The 16526-nt window shown below is 49.6% G+C and overlaps 2 protein-coding genes across 5 annotated transcripts in view; one reads left to right on the forward strand and one right to left on the reverse strand.

Moving 5' to 3' along the window:
- Positions 1 to 8707: 8707 nt before the first annotated feature.
- On the forward strand, positions 8708 to 11316 carry HIGD1B (HIG1 hypoxia inducible domain family member 1B). 4 transcript variants are annotated; one of them, XM_029927873.1, is made up of 4 exons: positions 8708 to 8853; positions 9732 to 9882; positions 10470 to 10604; positions 11172 to 11316. In XM_029927873.1, the coding sequence occupies exons 2-4, from the start codon at positions 9783 to 9785 to the stop codon at positions 11234 to 11236; spliced, it is 300 nt and encodes a 99-aa protein (XP_029783733.1). In that variant the 5' UTR covers positions 8708 to 8853; positions 9732 to 9782; the 3' UTR covers positions 11237 to 11316. The 4 variants fall into 4 exon arrangements, with proteins under 4 accessions (XP_029783733.1, XP_029783734.1, XP_029783731.1 ...); XM_029927874.1 differs by lacking the exon at positions 8708 to 8853 and adding an exon at positions 8883 to 8940; XM_029927871.1 differs by lacking the exon at positions 8708 to 8853 and adding an exon at positions 9360 to 9500.
- Positions 11317 to 11700: 384 nt separating this feature from the next.
- The window catches only part of EFTUD2 (elongation factor Tu GTP binding domain containing 2), a 36815-nt gene continuing 31989 nt past the window's right edge, over positions 11701 to 16526 (reverse strand). The window contains exons 19-27 of the mRNA XM_029927875.1: positions 15510 to 15686; positions 14582 to 14668; positions 14282 to 14408; positions 14003 to 14090; positions 13745 to 13863; positions 13494 to 13588; positions 12853 to 13006; positions 12599 to 12706; positions 11701 to 12276 (exon numbers count right to left, since the gene is read on the reverse strand). Coding sequence (XP_029783735.1) covers positions 12181 to 12276; positions 12599 to 12706; positions 12853 to 13006; positions 13494 to 13588; positions 13745 to 13863; positions 14003 to 14090; positions 14282 to 14408; positions 14582 to 14668; positions 15510 to 15686 — 1051 coding nt within the window. The 3' untranslated portion in view covers positions 11701 to 12180. The remainder of the gene's footprint in view (positions 12277 to 12598; positions 12707 to 12852; positions 13007 to 13493; positions 13589 to 13744; positions 13864 to 14002; positions 14091 to 14281; positions 14409 to 14581; positions 14669 to 15509; positions 15687 to 16526) is intronic.

Raw genomic sequence — 16526 nt, forward strand, 5'->3', positions numbered from 1 at the left:
ACATCAGGATGCTGATGCCCCCGTTCTAGGTTCTGCTCCTCTGGGACCTCGTCGGGCTAACCATCCTAGCTCTGTGTCGTGGCTTTTAGTGGCGCTCTAGACACTTTTGAGGTCCTGGACTTCTCGGATTAGCAAGACCCTAATAGGCCATTTCCTCTTAACCCCTTGCATCCCAACAGGATCCCGTTCAAAGGACTTTCGGAAGATTTGCATGGGAATCTCCAGCCTTCAACTTCCTCGAAGGAATCTGAAAATTCAGTTGTTTTCAGCACAGCGAGTCCGTGCGTGACTAGAGAAGGCGTACTAGGGAGATGGGAGAGTATTTTATTTTGTATGGCGTTTCACAGCTCCTGTACTCCTGAATTATCTCTTTTGACCATCACTACACAAAAGGCTAGGCTTCCATTTTACCCTCTAGACCAGAGAGGAAATGAAGCTCTAACAAATGAGGTGACTTGTTATAGGTCAAACCCTCCCACCTCTCAAACCAGCCGGGAACTAACGGCTAGTCCAGAGGTCTGGGCATCTGGCCCACTGATAAAAGTTTTGTTTGGCCAGCACGTTTTCTGAAAGTATGAATTCATTGCCAAAACTTTAAAATCCAGATTTTTTGGCTTCCGTCTAACTAGTGAAAAAAAAATGCTCCCTTTTTTGAGCCTCTAGGTTCATCCGGCAGCTATTTCTGAGTAATCTTTGTTTGTTCCAACTTAACTGCTTGAGTCCATTTCATTACCTGCTTGGCCTCTGTATTTAAATTCTCCTTCCCACCCCGTTCTCCACCACCACTTGCCATGCCCCTTAATTACCACATTACCCCTCTACAAATGTATTTAAAATGACAAGTGTAAAGACCCTATAAATATACACAAATATGATAAAAGAACATGTCAAACTAAACACAAGAGACATACTGTAAAAGCTGATTGAAATATTAAAACTAACATTCTGCTAGTGCTACTCTACATTGGTACAGATCACTTTGGAAAGTGGCAATTCTCTGCTAAAGCTGAACATAAGAATACACTATGATTTTGCAGTTGCATGGAAATTCCACATTATGTACAAATATTTGCCAAGATGCATGTATTAAAGTATTCATAGCAGCACTATTCGTAATAGCCAAAGAACTGGAAACCACCCCAAATGTCCAACAACTGTACAAAGGATAGGTAAAATGTTATATTCACATAATGATCCCTTAGGAGGCAATAAGAACGGACAATCTACAATCACACACAAGACAGAGGAATCTCATAAAACTTTTCACTTATATAAAGTTCAAAAACAGCCCAAAGCCTTCTGTGCTGTTAGGAGTAAGGATAGTGGTTACCTTGGGGGAAGGGTAGGCACTGGGAGCATGAGGAAGAATCTGGGGGACTGGTCTTGTTTTATTCATGATCAGGATGTTGAATATACAAATGTGTTCAGTTGCCACATCGGAGCTGTGCACATTTGACAGTGCACTTCTGTATGGCATATTAGGATTTCAATAAAAACCTTTCAAAGGGTATTAAAACATGGGGCGCCTGGGTGGCTCAGTCAGTTAAGTGCCCAACTCTTGATTTTGGATGAGGTCATGATCTCACATTTTGTGAGACGGAGCCTCGAGTCCGGCTCTGCGCTGACAGCCTGGAACCTACTTGGGATTCTCTCTCTCTCTCTCTCTCTCTTTGCCCCTTCCTCTCTCTCTCTCTTTCTCACAAATAAATAAACATAAAAAACATTTATACATTTATAAAATGTGTGAAAACATTTGATTATAGGAGTACCTGGGTGGCTCAGCCAGTTAAGTGTCCAACTCTTGATTTTGGCTCAGGTCATGATCTCTCGGTTTGTGAGTTCGTGCTTGGCGGTGAGCTCTGTGCTGGCAGTGCAGAGCCTGCATGAAATTCTGTCTGCTTCTCCCCTCCTCGCTCTCTATCTCTCTCTCAGAATAACTGAATGAACATTTAAAAAATTGTATGGTACATATTGTATATAAAATAATATAAACATGTATATATGAATAAATAATATATACTAAATGTTTATTTCAGTATCATTATCCTATAAATTCATAGATGAAACTGCTGAAGAAGGCTTCCCATCTTTTAGCATTGCTCATTCTTCGTGCAGGTTTGGTAAAATACACTTTCGATATTCGTTACCTTACTATCAAGCTTGGAGCCCTGTATCTTCTGGTAGAGAAACCTTTTAAGGATGGGAATAATGAGACCTAAGGATGCTAAGCTATTTTACTTCTGGATAGTTAGAAGAGAATAATAAAATTATTTCTTTTCTGTTCTATCACCTTGCCAGCTAGTAATATCTTTCAATTCAGTTATAAGTGGGAAACAGAGGCCAGAAACCTAAGCCAAAGTTATGTGGTTTGAAGTGTTGGGGTTTGAAGCTGATAGCCAAGAAAGAATTCTTGAGAAGTCTTTGGCACCAAAATGTGGTTTTATTAAAGCACGGGACAGGACCGTGGGCAGAAAGAGCGGCCCTGGTGTTCTGAGAGTTAACTGATGATATCTCTTCAGGTTGGGAGGCAGTTAGGGATAGAGTAACTCTCTAAGATATTTTGGAAACAAGGTTTCCAGGACCTTGAGGGGCTAGCTGCCATTAGGAAAAGGTCATTTATTACTCTTTCTTAAAACCTCAGTCATGAGCCCCTTCAGATGTATATTCGGGGGCCATAAGTTCGGAGTATGATTGCCAACATGTATCTTGGTGGAGAGAGTAAAGGAGTAGAGATAAAGGAAGTTTCCAAAGGAATTTTTAATTTTTTTAATGCTTAATTAAAGAGATACACACACAGTGCCAGCAGGGGAGAGAGAGAGAGACACAGAATCCGAAGCAGGTTCCTGGCTCTGAGTTGTCAGCCCAGAGCCCGATGCAGGGCTGGAACTCACGAAACATAAGATTATGACCTGAGCCAAAGTGGGACGCTTTACTAACTGAGCCACTCAACTAACTGAGCCATCTGGTTGCCCCCCAGAGGAATTTTACATGTTAAAGTAGACCTCCAGGATCCTGGGAGGGTAGGACAATGTTAAGCTACGATCCCCTTTTGCCCTTAGCCAAATGTCATCATTGAGGCTGAGCTCCTAGAGGAAGGTCACTGACTGTTTCAAGGACTTGCCAAAGGCCTGTAGGCAGTAAGGAAATTTAATTTTTCATTTGTCTTTGTTTCCCACATCAAGAGGACCTCTGATCCAGGGAGTCACCAGGGTCTGGAGAAAACCAGGGCAGCTATTAGAGTGCCGAGTGAAGAGTGAGTGACTGAAAGCTTGCCATGGCTAGCACAGAAAGGCTACTAGAGGGAAGGGGGAAAAAAAGCCTCAAGCTTCAAACAGGGAAATGGGTCTGTTTCCAAGCCTCCGGCAAAGAGGAATGGAGCAGGGTGCTGTGAGAACCACATCACTTTTTATTCACATGGGGCCCAGGCAGGAAAGGATCAAAACCCAGTTTGAGAACTTGAGAGTCGCCCTGGGGCTCTGCGGTTTGGGAACTGCGGGGTCAACTTGAAGACTGCAGTGTGTCACTATTTCCATTACACGTTTTCCAGGGTCCCCACTTGGCCAGGAAACTCAGAGTAGATTCTTGTGTCCTGGGGGATGGGAGCAAAAGCTCAGAGAGGTAGGATTTTGTCAGGCTAAGGTTGTTTTTCCCTCAAGCAAAGCATTAAGACAGTAGGCAGTTCCTGGAGAAATGTTTTACCCAGCCAGCCTCAATTGATTGGTCAATGGGCCACAGATTGTAAGGAAATTTAATTTTATCTGCTGTTTCCTTTTGCCTTTGTTTCCCACTTCGGGATGTGACGGACTCCCACCACTGGTTCCCTGAGCCCAGTGGCAGTTCCTATGTATTAATGCAGAATTTTAAATTAAGGTCAATGTACTTGCAGATGAAGGATAAGTACAATGTGTGCAGGAGTTGGGGGCAGGAGGGGTGGGAGGTGGGAGAGGTCCAGTTCTGGTACCATCCACTAGGCGAGGACTTTTGGATGCACCTAACATGCAGTGCGCTGGCTCAGGAACTAATCTGTCGTGACAAGCAGTGGGGTAGGTGGTGCACAGTCTTTGAATTTCTGGAAGTTCGCTCTGCCCAGCTGTTTGCACTTGTTTACTTTTATTTCTAACATGGTGTGAGAATGTGATGGTGAAATGTACCTGGGGGCGCCTGGGTGGCACAGCACGGTGTGTCTCTCTTCAGCTCAGGTCATAATCTCTCTGTTCATGAATTCAAGGCCCGCATTGGGCTTGCTGCTGTCAGTGGAGAGCAAGCACACTTTGGATCCTGTCACCCTCTGAGCCTGGGTGGCTCAGTTGGTTAAGCATCCGACTTTAGCTCAGATCATGATCTCACAGTTCACGGATTCAAGCCCCATGTCGGGGCTCTGTGCTGACAGCTCAGAGCCTGGAGCCTGCTCAGATTCTGTGTCTCCCTCTCTCTCTGCCCTCCCCTTATCGCTCTCTGCTGTCTCTCAAAATAAAATAAAGACATTAAGAAAACATTTTAAAAAATTAAAAGAAATATACATGAAGTCACATTATTCCTTGATATGTTAGTTTTCCACTGTAAAGTGGTCTATTGTGTCTATAAGGAAATTTATAACATTACTGGTTGCATGGCTCGGTCATTTACTTGACGCATGGTTTCTTGGTCTGTTAAATGGGCATGAGATCCATCTGTTAGTGTTGTTATGAGGATTAAGTGAAATACGCAAAGTGTCTAAATCTTGTAGGTTCCCAAAGGCATTAGTTCCCTCCCAGTGTTCTTTAGAGGAAGCCAGGTAATTCGGTATTCAAAAGCATGCAACACGAGGATTTTAGCAAAACGTTTCACTCTCTGGAGCACCTATTTGTCATCTGGGACAGGTGTGTATTAATATACAGCTCAAGGGGCACCTGGGTGGCTCAGTCGGTTAAGCATCCAATTTTGGCTCAGGTCATGATTTCACAGTCTGTGAGTTCTAGCCCCGCATCTGGCTCTGTGCTGATAGTTCAGAGCCTGGAGCCTGCTTCAGATTCTGTGTCTCCTTCTCTCTGCCCCTCCTCCGCTCATACTCTGTCTCTTTCTCTCTTAAAAATAGATAAACATTAAGACATAATAATACACAGCTCAAAATTGGTCTTTCACAGGATGTGATTCTATGTCAGCATCACTACAGTCAGATGCAGTCTTCCAATTGCTATCTCCACCCTCTTGGAAGCTTAAGATTTTATTTTACCTTTCTAAAAAAACATTTTATTTATTTATTTATTTTGAGAGAGAAGAGAGTACACATGCAAGGGAGGGGCAGAAAGAATCCCAAGCAGGCTCCAGGCTCAGCCAGCCTGTGGAGACTGATCTGGGCTCCATCTCAGAACTGTGAGATCATGGGGTGCCTGAGTGGCTCCGTCGGTTGAGTGTCTCTCTTCTGCTCACGTCATCACGGTTCGTGGGTTCGAGCCCCATGTTGGGCTCTGTGCTGACAGCTAGCTCAGAGCTTGGAGCCTGTCTTCAGATTCTGGGTCTCCCTCTCTCTCTGACCCTCCCCTGCTCGTGCGTCTCTCTCTCTCAAAAATAAATTAAAAAACATTAAAAAAAAATGTGAGATCACGACCTGAGCGGAAATCAAGAGCTCAGGGCTTAACTCACTGAGCGTCCCAGGAGCCGCTATTTTACCTTTCTATTTTAATTTTTTTTAATTAAACATTTTTTTTGTTTTTTTATTTATTTTTGAGAGACAGAGAGAGACAGTGTGAGCAGGGGAGGGTCAGAGAGAGGGAGACGCAGAATCTGAAGCAGGCTCCAGGCTCTGAGCCTAGCTGTCAGTACAGAGCCTGATATGGGGCTTGAACCCATGAACCGTGAGATCATGACCTGATCCGAAGCCGGATGCTTAACAGACTGAGTCACCCAGGTGCCCCCCCCTTTTTTTAAATTTTTTTCTTTTCTTTTTTTTCCTATTTTACCTTTTTAAGTAGGCTCCATACCCAACATGGGGACTGAACTCAAGACCCTGACACAGCCAGCCAGGAGCTCCCCAGAGCTTTTTAAAATATGTAGCCTCCCCAGAAAGGTAAGTGGTACAAAAGGCACTTTCTTGGCCCCAGGCCTGTGACTCTTGGGGTATCCTTGGAACCCAGTGCCTGCCTTTAGTGAGGGGATGTCCTACCTTCCCTACCCCAGGCACTTTCTAGAGGCTGCCTCAGTTTAGCTGTGTTTTCTGGAAACTTCCACTGCCCCAGCCTTTTCCTGTTCCCCCCACTTTTTGCACCTCAAGTCCCTGAGACACTACTATATATGGCCTAGTGTTTTCTCTACTGTGATTCCTCCAGCCCTTAGCCTGGGTCCTCCCCATTCCAAGCCCAGCTCAGACCTTCCGTTCCTTGTCTGGTTCACTCCCAGCATCCCCTCCCTCACAGTACTTATCTCAAGGCAAAAGAGCTGCTAGCCCCTCTTCCCCGTCCGGTCCCTCAAGCTCCCTGGGGCTATATATAGCACAGTGGTGCCTCAGATTGTATAGAGCTTCAAGTCCTAGCCACCCCTCCTCCCAACAGAATAGGGAGACTGAGCCCGAAGCTTCCTGTTTGGGTGGGGAAGCCAGAGAAAGGAGGTGGGAGAGGGACAGGGCTGTGCTCAATTTGGACCACCCAGAAACGTGGTAACCTTCCCATCTGTTGTCAGAGACTTTCCACTCCCCCCCAGCCTCGACCCTGTTTCCTGCCACTTGCTCATTTTGGAGGAAGAGAAGCAGGCATCGTGGAGGGAAATTCTAACAATTATCTTATTTATCTTACATGGACCCTATGAGTGGATGCTACCTCCGTTTTACAGACGACGGCATAGACTCGAAAGAGGTTGAGTGGTGTAAGACCAAGTATTCAGAGAGTGGTCATGCAGCTAAGTGACCCCATGTCTGACTCTGACCTACACTCCAGATACGTTAAGTCTGTCTGCATCACTCAATGAGACCCCTCTAAATTATTATGTCTAGGGGTGTGATGTGACCTGGAAGAAAAAAAAAAGGTTTACTAAGTAAATTACTACGTAGAAATGCTTAAATAGAAATAATTATTGAAGACTTGGCTCATTAAAAAACTTATCATAATTTATCTTATCTGTTTACTGAAGCAGGGCTCTACAGAAATCTGTTCCCTGAAGTTTCTGTTACTGTGTGTTCTCAAAAGTAAAAAACAATTTTATTTCTTCTATTTCAAGACTTTCCCTACACTTTATAGTCCTCCCATTAGTCCAGAGCGGTGAAATTTGATTAGGAATGGTTAGAAGTCTGGTTCTTTTTTCTGTCACTTATTGTAACCTGGAGCAAGACATTTAACCCAGGCCTTAGTTTTTCATCTGCAAAATGGGAATCATACCTTACGGAGTTGTGAGGATTAAATAACCTCTAAAAGCAATTAGCATACCTCTTGCCCCATAGGTGCTCAGAAAACCATAGCAACTATGTCTATTATTATTTTCTCAATTCTGGGCTGAGATGCTGTGGGAGCATCAATAGAATCCCAGCAAGAAGGGAGAACTTCTTAATGAAATTGAACTTTGCCCTCTACAGCTTGGCCCTTTTTCTACAAAGGGCTTGGAGTTGATGCTGATTCTTGCTCTGTGTCATCCAGGCATTTCCAACCCCCTGCCTTTGGCCTAGACCATCCATCTCTTGAGAATTCAGGCCACCGTTGGGTCCGAGAGAGGCAGCGCAGCCTGGGAGAGTGTGTGAATGACTGGGAGGAGAGTTCCCATGGACGCTGGGGATACGTGAAGGCCCTGGGGAGCTGCTGTGACCCTGGGTCTCTTCCTAGAGCAGTGAGTGCTGGAGAGAGAAAAGACATCAGCTGCTGGACAGATTTCCAGTGCTGTAAAGCCCCTTTAGGACAGGCACATGGGGCTGAGTATCTAGGAAGGAACAAAGCCCTGGGATAGACTGGGACTCTCCATCGAGTACTCCAATCTTTTTGCTCTTGCTTAGCAAGAAGGTACTTTCCTCCTCTTCTCCAAATCCAGGAATGCTGTGACTGTTTGGCATTCCTAAGCGTCAGCCTCAATGGAGAGGGCTTCTGCCTGGCCAGCCCCTGGGAAGTAGATCAGAAGTACAAACTCTGGAGCCAGTGAGACCTAGATTCAGATGCCGACCCTGCCATTTACCAGCTGTGCACCTTGGATATCATTTAGCCTCTCCCCACTCCGTGCCTTCCTTACTGTATAGAACTGAAAGGTCTGAAGTGTAAATACCTCAAACAGAATAGGTGATAATGCTGGCCACTTGGCACCTCTGTCCCTAGTAAACATTACCCCTTCTTCACAACCCTCCCCTACCCCTGCAGTATCCCTGGAGATGCATGCAAGGTAGTCCTAGTGGTTACAAACTGGATGAATCTCCCTGGTCCAGAAAGCATCCTTGAAAAGGATCAAGATCAAGACCCGAGGGCCTGCCTCCCACAATTGGGGCATTTTATTTACAGGAGACCAGGCGACATTGTTCATGAGTGTTTGAAGCAGTAGAGCTTGGGAGAGAAGCCAGGATCTCTACCCTTCCTTGATCTCAGTTCTCTGTATCAAATCCGTCTGATCTAGCCCCGTACATTCATGAGAATTACCAGACTGAATCCAGTTAAGGGATCCCGCCATGTGATCTTTCATTACTGTCCAGTGCTTGGAGCTCTGGCCTGGAACTCAGCAAACGGGGGGTTAAGACTGATGCCCTGGCCTATCTCCTCCCCTCTCCATTCCAGACTTCAAAGTCCACAGAAAGCTTGCTTCCCTGACCCCACAGTGGCAACTCCATCATCATCAGCTCCTGCCCGGTTCAACGCAGCACATGCTGAGCCCTGGCCGGGCTGCTCGCACTCTACGTTCTAGCCATCTTCTAGGGTAAGCACCAGCATACTGAGAAACTGTGGGGCCGACAGTCCTTGCTCCTCCAGGAGACAGGCATCTAGAGGTCGCCGCCCGCAGCGGGTCTGTCTCTCGAATTAGACCTAGAAGGCGCCCCACAGGCAGGAGGCCCGGTCTAAGGACCAGGACTCTGGGACTCTTGTCTAGTTTGTGATCAGAGCAGATGTTTACTGGGGGTTAGCAAGTATCACAATAGGGGTCACCAGCCCAGGGAGGGAGTAGGGGTTTGGCAATCACAGAAAAACCTGGCAAGAGATGGAAACGGGAGCTCAGGGACCAGAATTAGTTCTGTTAGTATTAATGTCCACAATCTACGCTGAATTAGTTCTGTTAGTATTAATGTCCACAATCTATGCTAAATTATTCACAAATCAATGTCCAGTTGTCTTAGTTTTTGGCTCTGGTGACTCAGTAACTAGTGCTGGAATAGTCCGCGACGGCTTGGTTCCCTGGAGCCAGACCTGCTCTGTGGGATCTGTAGTTCCCTGAGGAGAAACCGTCCCAGATTCGAGGCCACTGGGGGTCCCAAGGCTCAAGGCCTGTTCCTCTCACCCTCATCTGTGGACTTTTCCAGCTGCTTTTCTTGACCCAAGGATCACATAGGGATACAGATGGAAGGAGGGGTAAGCAGGGAAAACAGTGAAGTCAGAATGAGCTGTGGATGAGGCAAACATTAGGAAGAAGAGATGGAGAAATGGCGGTAGGGGTCCAGCCATAGGAGACAGGACATTTGGGACATCTCAAGTAGGGGCTGTGTTAGGCATGGTAAGAGAGGTCCTTAGCAGGCAAATCCCTCCTTCTCCCCCAGACTGTGGAGAATTGGGAGCTCTTATTGTGGGGGTGCCTCCTTCTAGGACTGGGCTGAAGACTCGGAGCCCCAGCTGCTAACATCTGGGGCCAGGATCATGTCTGCTAACAAAGGCTGGTGGGTGCCACCTGAAGGCGAAGACAGCGTGTCTGAGAAGTTCCTGAGGAAGACCAGGGAGTCTCCGCTGGTGCCTGTGGGTGAGTTGAAAAGCAGGGAATGAGGGGCCTTCTCTCAGGGAGTCTCCTAGTCCTTTCGAATGAAGCAGAGGACTCAAGCGTCCTGCCCACGGAACAGTCCACAGCAAGGAAAGGATAAACCAGCAGCAAAGATGCCAAGGGAAGAAGGGACCCACCTAATGAGGGGTTCGGATGGGTGGAGGTGGTGGTTGACTGATTGCGTAGGGTGCCCAGGGGATGTGGAGCATCAACACCAGCATCAGGATGGGAGAGAGCAGTTTGGGGTCTCCCAGGGCTTCCTTTCTCAAGGCCAGTGAGCCAGCCAGTGGTTGGAGGAGGGTCTGGAGCAGAGCAAACGGGGGTTGGGGGGGGCCCACTGTGATGAGCTATTTGCATGGAGAGGGCTCACTGAAGGTAGGCAGCCGCTGTGAAAATGCCATTGAGAGGAAACAACTCCATATTCTGTTGATAGTCCCGTCTCCCACCATGAAGTGGCACGAAAGTAGGGGTTTATCCAGATGCCCAGCCTGCCCAACCTGAGGAGGGTCTCATCAGGGGAGCCATCGGATCGGTGACTGAGGCCCAAAGGTCATATTCTCTGCCTACAGGTGTAGGAGGCTGCCTGGCAGTGGCAGCATACCGGATTTATCGGCTGAAGGCTCGGGGTTCCACCAAGATGTCCATACACCTGATTCACACCCGAGTGGCAGCGCAGGCCTGTGCCGTGGGTGCGGTCATGCTAGGTGAGGGGCTGGTGGGGGTCACAGAACGAGAACACAGCTGACGGGGCAAAATCTGGCTGTGAGTCCTGATAGTTAGGACCACAATTTCAGTCCCTGTTGCTTACACTGGGCTCCACAGCAAGTCCTGGTTGAAGCCCTCAAACCATGCCCTTTTCAGGGTTCCTTGCTTAGCCTCCTGTCCCCGGCCTGTGGGGATGGGGCACAGTTGGGTTTCATGGCAGTTTGTCCTAGAGAGGAGAGAGCAAGTGCTGAATTTCCCCTCCTTTCTGGGTCATGGGGCAGACAGCTACTTACTAGCTGTGTGACCGTGGACAAGTCCCTTTCTCTGAGCCTTGGTTCCCCCATGGGCAACACGATGGTAAGCACCCTGGCTTGCCGACCTCATGGGCTGCTGTGGAGTTTCTCAGAGAGAATCCTCAAGGAAGGGCTCTGCAGCTACTGAGGCCTGGAGCAGAAAGTTGGGCAGGGAGAGCGGACCCTCAGGGGGATGGCTGGTGAGGCTCCCGGGAGAGCTGGAGGCTGGGGGCAGGGCTCGGGGTTACGGGCTGTTTTCCCTTCTCCCTGCAGGTGCCGTGTACACGATGTACAGAGACTACATCAAGAGAACAGCACAGGATGCTGGGGAGAAGTAGGATTCCCGCAGGGTCTGGGGGCAGCTAGAGCCTCTTCCGTTAATCGCCGGTACGTTCCTAATAAAGCATTTTGAAGAAAATCAAGTCTCTTCTTCACATGGGGGAGAACAGAGTTAGGGACCGGTAGTAGCGCGTGCGTGCGTGCGTGCGTGCGTGCGTGTGTGTGTGTGTGTGTGTGTGTGTGTGTGTGTGTAGATTTAGAGAAAGGGCTGGAAATCAGAGTTCTGGCCCCCAGCTCCAGGGGCAATGGCCTCCGATCCCAGAAGCCCAACACCTCCCAAGCCATCCCAGGTCCCACCCAGGGGCAGCATGGTAGAGAAGACGGGGTGGCAGGTGCCAGGTATGGCGGGTAAGTGGCCTGATGCTCACGGGAGCACTGGATTAAGAGGCAGGCGTCCCTCCCCCAACAGGCCACTGCCCTGGGGACCCAGGCAGAAAGACTGCAGCTGGGAGAAGAGACCATGAAGCCTCACAGGAGATGACATATATTCATTCAGAACCCAAGTGACAGGACCAGACTGTGCTGGAGGAAAGGGGGCAGGGGGTAGGGATGAAAGGAACAGAGCAAGGCAGAGGTCAGAATGTTCTGTTCACTAAAAATCCATGTCTAAGGTCAAACTTGTAACAAAACAAAAAAAAAGAAATTCCATGTAAATCCTGAAGACAGGGCCCCTTGGGGTTAAACACTCTGTCCCCCTCTTCTTCTCTGAGCCTGAGCTCTTCTCTGTTCCCTGGGAATGGAGCCAGGCAGAGGCCGCACAGAAACCAGGAGGCCAAATACTCCTCCCTCGCTGGGACTCTGGGTTGGAGGCTTTGAGGTTGTTAAAAATGGCCACAGCAGCTCCCAGACGCTCTCTGACAGAGTCCAGGTCGTACCAGGTCCCAGCTTCAAGTCCAGGATACAGCCCACTGCAAGGAGCAGGGGCTGCCGGGTGTCCCGACACTCACATGGGGTAATTGAGCACAACATCCTGCTTGGCGAGCTCCAGCAACATGGGATCATCGAAGAACTTGCTGATGCTCACATCCTCACTCAGTCCCTGCGGGGGCGGGGGGTGGGAGAGATGCAAGAAAGAGTTCTATGTGGTGGTCGATTGAGCTGGAGGCCACCCAAGGCCTGTGCTCGGGTTGGGGTGGAATGGGGGGCTGGTGGGGTGAAGCTGTGGGCCAGCTATTTCAGGAGTCACTGCTGGGGAAGAGAAGGTGCTCTCTTCCTGGGCAGCCTGGGTCTCGGGTCTGGTGGCCTGGGGCTTGGATAGATCTCCCCTCTCTGCTCTCAGTCTTTGGGAGAAAGGCCCCAAAGGAAGAAATGAAGAGAAACCCAACTCCTGCCAAGAGCCCTGGGGATTGAGGGACACGTACCTTTCTGCGACGGGTTTTGATCATGAATTCCCGGGCCAGGTGAGGAGCTGGCTGTGGCTCCAGGGGGCGGATGACAATGCTCTTGTCCAGAGGATCACCGGGTACAATCTGAAAGGCAGAGTGGTTTCCGATGGTCCAGGATTTTTCTCTAGGATGTTGGAAATCTCACTTGGGATCGGGAGGGGGAGCAGACCAGAGAAGACTGGCCTTGAACAGGCGGAGGCCACACTGGCCAGCCTGCACCATTCTCTCACCTGCCAATGGTGGAAAACAGACAAGGAAAAGGCCTGCCCCTGGGTGTGAGTCCGCAGATCAGTCTCAAAGCCAAAAGAGTCAATGGCGGGAATGAAAGCTTTGATGGTGTAGAGAGGGGAGCCTGGGATCGGTGCATCCTGAGTCACATGCCCCCTGCGACAGAAAAACAAAGGCTGAGTCCCTTGTCCTACATAGACCAAAAGCGGAGAAGGAATCTGGCTCTGATGTACCACAACCCAGAATTACCATCAAAGAAAGAATAACCACAATCATGCTACAGTGGGCAGAAAAGGCTCAGGGGCCTCAGTGTCATTTCCGGTGGCAGTTAAAGGGGTAGTGACCACTACTCAAGAGTGGAACCACTGAAGGAACAAGGTCCTACAGACATTCCCCCCACTGACACATTTCAGTACCTTCCCCAGAGGGTTCTCCAAGGACAGGGGGCCCCAGAAGAAATCTCAAATTTGTATCTGCACTGAACAGGGGTCTGCCTCAGTCCTTTCCTACTTCCTTCTGAAAACCCAGCTCACCAGGTTCTAGGAGCGGAGACCGTACAGGAGGCCCGCCCCCCTCCCCACGGAGCCGTTACTTCTTGCTGCGCTCCTGCTCTCTGCGCCCGCCCTAACGCGCCCCGGCCCACCTGCGTCTGGCCAGGACGGTGTACACCGCAGAGACGCAATCCGCAGGGGCCTGGACCTCCACAAAGTAGTAAGGCTCCATCAGACGAGGAGTGGCCTGCAACAGGGCGAGAAGAAAGGCTTTCTTAGCTTGGGCAAGGTTGAGGTTTGAGGACCTAGACGGAGAAAAAGGCTGGAGGGACCGTAGCCTTGAGGCCCACAAAGCTGGAGTCTCCACAACGTGCCCCGGAACAAGTCAGCCCGGCTCACGTACCATGAGGAAGGCGGAGTAGACGACTCTCCTGGCCGTGGGGATGATCTGGCCGCCGCCTCGGTGCAAGGGCTCTTGGGCAACCACTGCATCCAGGATCTTAAACTTAACATTTCGAATCACTGGAAAGGAGATGGAGCTGATGACTGAGGAGGGGTGCCGGTGCTCGTCAGGGCCCACAGGCAGGGCAGCACGGAGCCTCTGGCAGCAAGGCAGCTGCCTTCAGACCACCCACAAAAGATATGGGACGAAATCACTTACACTCATCACAGAGGGGCCCCTCCCTGGTTCCCCACTGGAAACCTTGAACGATGCTGTCCTTCACTGAGCCGAGAAGAGCCTTGTCCACCTGCACAAAACATGAGGGCCATGAGCAGTGACCCTGGCAACAACCAGAGTTTAGAGGGCCAAGAAGGTAGGTATACTGGTACAAAGATTCACCAGAAGACACAAAATACTTCTGGGAAAGGAAGTACACCTTGTAGTCTCTTCCACTCCGCAGCGGAGAAACCGCTGCACGCCCCGTCAGGCCTGCCGTACCTCAGAGGGCAGGGTATCGTCCACCAGGATGTTGGGGCCGGTGGCATCAGGGCCAAAAGCCCAGATAGAACGTGCGGCCAGCAGATCCCAATCGTACTTGGTCTGGAAGAATTCTCCCAGTTTCTTCCTAGGAAAAGGAGGAGGAAATGGAGTTACCTGGCAGCTCTGTAATTTCTGCCTCCTGGGGTCACAGGTCCTGCCCTCCCAGTGGACGGTTTGCCTCCCAGAAGGACACAGTGGCATCAGAGGCGCCGTGGCACCTGTCTCCTTCCAGCCTTGGAACCACAGCCACATTCTCACCTGTTCCACGTGATCTGGACCACCTCATTCTCTATGTCCTCGGCGAGGCCCTTCTCGAGAGGCTCAGCAATCATGGTGATCTTATTCCTAGTCAGAAAGGAAATGAGTAGTGAGGAGGATCAACAGGACTCGGAGAAGGGGCATTCCCGAGAGACAGTGATGAGGCAGCAACATCAGTCAAAGCTAGAGGGGCAAGCTAAAGGGAAAGGGTTCATCTTCTGTCTTCCTTCATTTGAATCTACTGCTCTGTAAAATAAGGTCTCCGGACGCCTGGCTGGCTCGGTCAGTGGAGTATGCAGCTCTTGATTTTAGGGTGGTCAGTTCGAGCCCAAGGTTGGGTGTAGAGATTACTCAAAAATAAAATCTTTAAGAAACCCCTACAACAACAGTAGAGCTCCTGCTAGAGCAAAACTGTAAGATGATCATATCATATGGAGAGGAGTGGCAATTAGGACATCCCTCCTCGGGGAACCCATGGCAAAGAATTTCACAGCCTCATGTCTACAGGCATGAGATGAGGGACTGAGAGCACTGGGTTAAAAGTCAAGCACCCTGGGGTACCTGGGTGGCTCAGTCAGTTAAGCATCTGACTCTTGGTTTTGGCTCAGGTCATGATCTCCAGGGTGGTGGGTTCGAGCCCTGCCTCAGGCTCTGTGCTGACAGCTCGGAGCCTGGAGGATGCTTGGGATTCTGTGTCTCCCTCTCTCTCTGCCCCTCCCCTGCTCACAATCTGTTTGTCTGTCTCTCTCTTGCAAAAATAAACAAACATTAAAAAACAAAAACAAAAACAAAAAAACTCAAGCAGCCTAAGCCCCATCCCGAGACTTAAGGAGTCTCTATTTCCACAGTGTCTGTAATTGGGGTGGAGTTGGGGGGGAGGAGAGAGTGTCCCCTGTCAGTCCCAGGGTCACTCTGACACCCAGCTCACTTCTTATTGGGCGTTTCAGCAAAGCACTTGAGGGAAGATGTTTCCACCACCGTCTCACAAAACGTGACCACAGGATCAGCCACCTGGGAAACAGAATAAACTGTTAGGCAAGATCTAAATTTGTTGGAAGGACAGCCTTCTGCCAAAGGGAATTCTGAGGTTCCCTTGGCACTACCTCTGTGACAACCCTGTCTGAATCAGCATCAGCAACGAGTACAATAGCAGGTGGAAGTCTGCACCAGCACTGAGGAGCCTGAGAAAACGGTGGAGCGTGGGGTTTACGTTCCTGAGTCAAGAGTAAGTGGGAGCCAAACCCGGGCCTAAATTATTGCCCCCCAAGGTCGCTTTCAAGATCCGTTCAGCCGTCCTACAGCCACTCACTAAGCACCTCCTATGGTTCTGTCCTGTCACAGCCAGCATCAGGGCCTGGCAGGGTCCCGTTCCGCGCTCAACGCCTGGCTCTGGGTATCAGGGCTCCTCCCTGAAGCTCCCACATGGCCGGCCACCAGGAACACTGTATCTTCTAGAGCACCAATACTGGGCGCATCAGGAGGAGGGTCTAAGAGGGGTACTTGAGGGCGCTCTCTCCCACCACCACAGAGGCTGGGAGAAAATGTGTACCAGCTACCAGACTAGGGCCAGGCAATGGGCACTTTAGTCGAGGGGCCATGTCACAACCTGATGACAAATCCAGGAGAACCAGTCCTCACTCTGTCCCTGAAACCATCTGCTGAGCCCTAATCAGCAAAGATGGGTTAACTGTGTAACTGTCTTCGTAACAAAAGACCAAGAATCACTTTGGCTCAGGAGCCTGGACTTCAAACTACGACACTGAGGATAACCCTGCAGAAAGGGGCACACCAGATCTCAAATACCATCCCAGATAGGGAGCACCAGGTCATGCTTTTCCCAAACACGCCTCCTCCCCATAGGTCCCCCCCTCTTCTCTCAGGCCTTTCACAAGAATCAAGGGTTTGGTTGCTTATAAAATCAGTCTGGAGCCGCTGAATCTTGCTA

Source organism: Suricata suricatta, chromosome 17 (genome assembly GCF_006229205.1).
Source record: "Suricata suricatta isolate VVHF042 chromosome 17, meerkat_22Aug2017_6uvM2_HiC, whole genome shotgun sequence".
Lineage (NCBI taxonomy): Eukaryota > Metazoa > Chordata > Mammalia > Carnivora > Herpestidae > Suricata > Suricata suricatta.